At 47.1% G+C, this 6,917-nt stretch overlaps 1 protein-coding gene across 2 annotated transcripts; it reads left to right on the top strand.

The window, feature by feature from the left end:
• The first annotated feature begins 868 nt into the window (after positions 1 to 868).
• Positions 869 to 5,017, top strand: LOC149119199 (testis-specific Y-encoded protein 9-like). 2 transcript variants are annotated; one of them, XM_089325093.1, is made up of 7 exons: positions 869 to 1,065; positions 1,392 to 1,616; positions 2,759 to 2,836; positions 2,940 to 3,051; positions 3,134 to 3,279; positions 3,385 to 3,493; positions 4,837 to 5,017. In XM_089325093.1, the coding sequence occupies exons 1-7, from the start codon at positions 1,054 to 1,056 to the stop codon at positions 4,851 to 4,853; spliced, it is 699 nt and encodes a 232-aa protein (XP_089181219.1). In that variant the 5' UTR covers positions 869 to 1,053; the 3' UTR covers positions 4,854 to 5,017. The 2 variants fall into 2 exon arrangements, with proteins under 2 accessions (XP_089181219.1, XP_089181220.1); XM_089325094.1 differs by lacking the exon at positions 1,392 to 1,616 and having other exon boundaries at positions 2,723 to 2,836.
• Positions 5,018 to 6,917: the final 1,900 nt, after the last annotated feature.

The following is a 6,917-nucleotide window of genomic DNA, read 5'->3' as shown; positions in this document are numbered from 1 at the left end:
AACTGCATTTCCCAATCTGCATGCTATTTATGAGGTTTCCCAAAATGAGACTCCTTCCTCTGCAACAGGTCTAGAGAAAATACCTAGGAAAACACTATTCCATACAACCATCTCAAAATATTACGAATTTAGAAGATACACAGTTGGAGGAAATGGTGTGAGGGCAGCGCTTCTTAAAGTCCATCCAAACCACAAGGCAACCCTATTTTCCAACACTGACTTACAGCTTGGCAGAACGCAAACCTGAAACTGGCCCCATCTAGAAAATTCTCTGATGCATCCCCTTCATGTCATCATTTTCTGCTGCGGGTCACAATTGTTACTTTTGCACTGCAAGGCTCTGTCGATCCAATTCAAGAAGGTAACGTGGGATCCACGTACCTTATGGATTTGCTCCCAAGTGCACTTTTCTCAGTGTCATTATGTACCAGGACTACAATACACCTTTTGTACCACAACGGCACTGAACCCGCAAGTATTATCACAAGACACAGAAGAATTTGCATCTGCTACGAAGAAAACCGTAACGTAAAGTAACCATTTTGGGGTAGCATGTGGGCGGGCCCACCTTTAGAATTTGAGCCACGCATGGAATGCTGAGATAACGTAAAGCACCTGGGGCTGCACGATTCAATGCTTGCTGTACCAGGAAGAACGGGCCACCATCTTTGCTCAGAAACTGTCCCGAAGCTAGGATGGCACAGGCCTTCCAGCAAGCCCTAGGGCTGGGAACCCAGGGATCCTGTACCCTTAAATTGCAGACCTCGTCTTCCATAGAAGGCTTACTTCCGCATGGGAACGACCCCTCACCGTCACTAATTGGCGCTCCAGGGAGAACGCAGTGCAGCATGGGTCTAGCGTCACACTCCCACCCATTGGCCCCTTGCAGGCGTTAGGATTCTGTACGCATGCGCCTGGAGCGTGGCCACTCCAAATCTTCCGGGTGACGGTGCGGAAGCTCACAGTGGCGCCAGTTCTTTGTGCGAGGCTTATAAAGCGCGTCGTTAAACACGTGGAGCGGTCCTGGCCGAAGCCGCTGAGGACCAGGACGGGATGTCCGCTGAGGTGAGGGATCCGGGTGGCGGGGCTCGCCGAGAACCATCTGGCTGAGCTGAAGACAGAGCTTTTGCGAGGGAAAGGCCCGCTTGGCAGGCGCTCTGGATGGTGATGCTGCCGGGGAGTGCGCCGGGCCGCTAGCGTTGGGGGGTGTAGTGGACACCGCTCAAGCGAACTGGGCATTTGAGGAGAGATGGGGGCCATTAGGGAGGATGCAGCAGCGCTGTTACTGCTGTATGTGATGGAGGTGGTGGCTGAGGAGGCAGGGGAAGGAATTGGGGGAGCAGAAGCAGGAGGGGCAGGTGCTGCCACAACAAGCCTGATTTTGACCCCAGGAGAAGCAGGAAAAGAACGGGCCGGCGTGGCCGGGGCATGTGTCACTGGCTTGCCAGCCTCTGCTGGAGGAACTGGAAGCCCTCCAGTTAGATATGCAGCCCGTGAATAACCAAGCCACCAGGGCCTACGCCCGGCTGAAGCAGAAGCTGCAGCAGAGGCGCAGGGTTCTCCTGGAGCAAAGGAGGAGCGTCATCCAGGATATCCCCGGCTTCTGGGCCAAGGTTGTATCCTTTGGAGTTTTCTTCTTTCTTTAAAGATTTGTTTCTTTTTTGAAAGGGAAGTTTGTGAGAAAGAGACCGAGGGAGGGAGAGGGAGAGAGAATGAGGAAGGGAGACCGTGATAGGGAAAGAAAAGTCTTCCATGCTCAGGTTCCCTCCCCAATGGAAGTGACGACCCGCAGCTGCGCCGAACTGAAGCCTGCAGCCAGGAGCTTCTTCTGGAACCACACACAGGTGTGCAGGGGTCAAGCACTGGAGCCACTTCCACAGCTTTCCCTGCCCACAGCAGAGAGCTGGGACAGAGGACGAGCAGCCTGGTCCCTCTGGGGCCTTTATGGGTGGCTGGTGCTGCAGGTGGTGGCATTTCCTGCCATCCCACAGAGCTGGCCTGAGCTTTGCCTCTTTGTGCCTGTAGGGTTATGTGCTTGTGCAGGCTGTGTTTTGGAGATCTACTAAACAAACAACCAGCAGTTGGAGAGAATACAGTTGGTCCACACGCCTATAAAACTGCCCTAGAGAATGGTAGGGACATTCTGACCCTGAACATGACCTGTGACTGGGATGGTAAGAGTAGTTCTATACCAGAATCACAGAGAGCCCAAGGGAGTCCGTCACCCAAAAGGTGCCAGTGGAAGCACAGTATTTCTTGTGATGGAGGTTTCTAGAAAGAGGGTTGATTTACCCTCCTAGAGAGTCAGAACCAGCTGTCTGACTCAGCGGGGAGGTAGGATCTAAAAGGATTCTTGAGGTTGGGTCTCACGGCAAACTTCAGAATTGTGCTCCTCGACAGCTGAGGAATGGGATCTGAATGTTGAGCTGATGCAGGTCCATTCTCCTGCCAGATCACCACTAAGAACCTGTGTTGCCCCAAAGTATGTGGTGATAGTATAGCCTTAGCACACCAATACCAGGGCTGTCACCATGCCGAGGAAAGGGCCACTCTGGCGTCCACAAACTTAGAGGTTAACCAGTACCATGTTACACTCACCTGGGGAAATGTGCTGAAAGGGAGCCTAGGGTGAGGATATATACTCTGCAAGGTCTCTCAGTGGCATTTTCTCCATACTTTTTCCCTTATCTGGCTCTTCTCTACCCAAATGCACACACACCAGCACTCTTTATCATCTGAAGGTTCCTTGACAAAGCAGTTTGTGAACCACCCTCAGATGTCAGCCATGGTCCGGGACAAGGATGAAGACTTGCTTAGCTACATGGTCAATTTGCAGGTGAGTCCCTGTGAGATCTGGTGGTGTTTTGGGCAGGGTGACATAAGAAACAGAGTCTTTTTGCAAGTGACTGGGTAAGTTTGCCTTCACTTTATCCTGGCAGGTGGAGGAAGTCAATCACCCCAATAATTGCTGCAAGATCAAGATGTACTTTCAGATCAACCCGTACTTCTGTAATAATTTGATTGAAAAGGAATATCTTAGAGATGTGAAGGGTGAGCAGTTTCTCAGACTGAATTGGGAGGAGGTGTGTAGGTCATTGCTGCCATCCTATTCCATATCCTTTTCTTCCTGTAGGATATATAGCATATCATTCCACTACAGTTAAGTGGCATCGGACTTATAAACACGAGGCCCAAAGCCGCAGGCAGTACAGCAGCACTCTGAGCATCTTCAACTGGTTTTTGGACCACAACTTTGTAGGATCAAACAGGATTGCTGAGGTGGGCCTCACTGGGAAAGGTCAAAAGTGAACTCCTTGGGTTCTTCAGCCCGAGGTGAATGGGGTGATGTGAGCAGTGAGCTGACCTGCCCCTCTTTGCTGCCAGATCATCTGCAAGGATATGTGGCTCAACCCTGTGGCCTACTACCCTAGGGAGGAGACATCTGGACAGGAAACGGAGGATGCGAGTGAGCAGCCCAGCTGTTCAGTTGAAGGTACTGTTTTCTGGGATCCAATCACACATCTCCCAAAGGCCATTAGTCAGTCACTGAAGCTCAGAGGGAGAAGAGGATTGCCCAAACTCAGTCCATCCTGTGTGTCAATATCAACCAGGGACACTGGGAAAATGCAGTTAAAATTTGTGAGGATGAGTCATGCACACAAACTGAAGCATGGAGAATATCCCACTCAGAAGCCTTTCAGAATCAGTTGCTGCACTCTATCACTTGCAGGTCAACTCACCCTCAGCCTTTTCTTTTGATTTTTGTAAAGATTTTATTTAATAAATGCATTTTTCATCAGTACAACTTTAGTAATATAATGGTTTTTCCCCCATACCCACCTCCCTGCCTCTCCCTCTCTCATACCCTTCTGCATTATGTTTCATTTTTAGTTTGATTTTATTTACAGAGGACCAACTCCATGTTAAGCACAGATTTCAACAGTTTGCACCCACATGCACACACAGTGGGTGGAGTACAGTTTGAGAATAAGATTTGCAGTTGATTCTCATAGTACAGCTCATTAAGGACAGAGATCTCACATGGGGAGTAAGAGCACAGTGACTTCTGTTGTTCCTTTAACAATTAACACTCTTATTTATGATATCCGTGATCACCCAAAGATCTTGCTATAGACTGCCAAGGCTGCGGCAGCCTCTTGTGACCAGACCCCATCGGTATTTGGACACAGCCATAAGCAGAGTGGATGTTCTCTCCTCCCTTCAGGGAAGTGTACGTCCCTCTTTGATGGACCTTTCTTTCCATAGGGGTCTCACAGAGATTCTCTGTGTAGGATACTTTTTGCCACTGAGTTTTAGCTTTCCACGCCTGAAATGCTCTGACAGTCCTTTCAGCCAGGCCAGGAAGACTTAAGGATTTATTCTGAGGTCAGAGTGTTACTTATGGCGAAGGTCCTTCTAGGAGTCTGCTTTGTGGACTGCTTCCCAAAATGGACTTTCCTTCCTTTTTAATTCTGTCTATTAATATTACAAGGCACTTGATGACCCTCAGCTTTATAATTACCCAGTTATATCTGGCCTCACCATAGCTTACTTGTTCACTGTTTCCACACATGTATATGTTTGTTTGTATGATGACATCCTACCAAGTTACTGTTTTGAAAATATGTGCCTTGTGTAGTCGTCTTGTACCATGCCAGTCTCTGGATACCAGCAAAGACATTGCAGTGAGAGGAAAATAGTTTTTGATACTTTTTGGGAGGAATGTGGATAGGTGACACAGAGGGAAAGGAATATTCCAATGCAGAGCTTTGATAATTTGTAAGGACTTTGGTGTTGTTCAGAGAAAGTGCATCTGTGTTTATTTGTGTCTTTCAGGATGCCCCGAGATATAGAAGTCACTGCAGTGGCAATGTGTTCCTTTGAAAACCTTCATCCAGGAGAATTCATAAACTGATCCTAAAACATAAGAAAAAAGGTTCAGATTTGATGGTGATAAATTGGCACTTTGGATCAACACCTACCGCAAGAAAAATCCGGAGGGAGCAATAAACAGGATAATGTGTGTATGTCTGCGTGTCATTCTTCATGCTCCCAACAGGGAGAAGGGAAAAGGTGTAGTCCATGTGTGGTTTCTGGTTTTTCTGTCTGGGACATCCTAATCTGTTCAGTGACAGGATTGATACGACTGGTGAGAAAGTTAGAAATCTATTTTGTAATACTCTGAAATGTTTCTTGCAAGAATTCATCCTTCAGACCAGGGGCACATCAGAGCAAGTGTGGCGAAGGGAGCCAGTGACCATCGATACCATTGATTTCTCCCAAGCCAAGTGAGGGCAGTTTCACAAAGGTCCCGGTGAACTAACGCCCAAACAACAGAGCTCTGTGTGTTCAGAAAATGTTCCTCACAGAGCATCTCATATGTCAGAGACAGCACAGGAACATAGGCTGTTGGAAGCCTCTTTAGATAGTTTCCCCACTGAAACAAATGTTCTCCTTACATAGATGAATGAAGAATTCTTTCCTGGGAGAAGGACATATTATGACTGAGGCACAGAAGATACCTGAAGGGTTGGGAACAAGCATACAGAGTTTGTGAAAAGGGAGTAGAATACAACTTTGACTAGGACAAAGGGGTCTTTATTAAATGGTAACCTGTTGGGAAAACACTGTAAAATTCTAGTTGTATGTCTGCATCAGTGTCAGTGCCTGTGTTGTTGAGGACAGAACATAGTTTGGAAAAGGTAGGCAGAAGTGCAGGGACCTGAGACGTGCAGCTGCTAAGTTTCCAGATACCACCCTATGCGCACTTACAGCTGTGTACATAGATCTTCCCAGAGGCAGTCACTTTGAGTCTTATTTCTGTTGTCTAGTTGAGTTAATCTTTGGCCATGAGTGTATATCCAGAGGACCAATGCAGAAAACAGCTCACACAATGTATGTTCCCTTCTTTGTAGTGTGTGTTTCAGTAACAATGTCTTCTCTTTGGGTAGTGGCAGGACCCCCATCACTATTTCAGGTCCTTCCTACGGCCATGGGTTTGTCATCCTATGTGTTTAGGCTACTGTAAAGGGAAAGACTTGGAGCTTGCATAGAGGTGTTAAAAGGAGCTTGCAGTCTAAGAGATGCTTGAAGCCTCACCAGCACCTGCTCTGTGGCCCCCCTACAGTGTTCTTTTTGTGGTGGGGAGCTGTTCCACTAACACACACCATCTAACTAACCAGTGGACAGGTAAAGGATTAGACTGTGTCACACAGCCAAAGGGAGTTGATGGTGTGTTGCACACATCATTCTTTTCTTTCCTCATGTAAAATGGTTCCAACTGGAACTTCCCCATCAGTGTTGTAGAAAACCTTCGTTTGATTTCCATTTGCTTTATACACTTTCTTCCTGTAAATTTTACTTGGGGCGTGTGTGTGTCCTTTCAGTACAGGAAATCTTAAATTTCTTCAAGGAAGCATTTAAATGGCCCTTGTTTTCTTTTAAATTATTAACGAATAGGCCCTTATTATTTAGATTTGGTTAATGATCCATTTATTTCAAGATAATTATTAATAGGTTAAAAATTTACATCTGGGGGCCGGTGCTGTGACGCAGCAGGTTAATGCCCTGGCCTGAAGCACTGGCATCCCATATGAGTGCCAGTTCTAGTCCCGGTTGCTCACTTCCAATCCAGCTCTTTGCTATGGCCTGGGAAAGCAGTCCTTGGGCCCCTGCACCTGTGTGGGAGATGCGGAAGAGGCTCCTGTCTCCTGATCGACATAGCTCCATTTGTTGCGGACAATTGGAAAGTGAACCATTGGTTGGAAGACCTCTCTCTGTATAACTCTGACTTTCAAATAAGTAAATGAGGCTTTAAAAAAACAAAACTTGTTGAAGTGAAATTGACACTATGAGAAACAGTGACTTGACCAGCTCTTGTCCTGACAGTTGAGGTACAATGTAATACTTTATACATT

This window comes from Oryctolagus cuniculus, chromosome Y (assembly GCF_051225735.1).
Source record: "Oryctolagus cuniculus isolate XC-2025 breed Fujian yellow rabbit chromosome Y, ASM5122573v1, whole genome shotgun sequence".
NCBI classification, from domain to species: Eukaryota; Metazoa; Chordata; class Mammalia; order Lagomorpha; family Leporidae; genus Oryctolagus; species Oryctolagus cuniculus.
The sequence above is the reverse complement of the archived record's forward strand: the minus strand, read 5'-3'. Positions and strand labels throughout refer to the sequence as shown.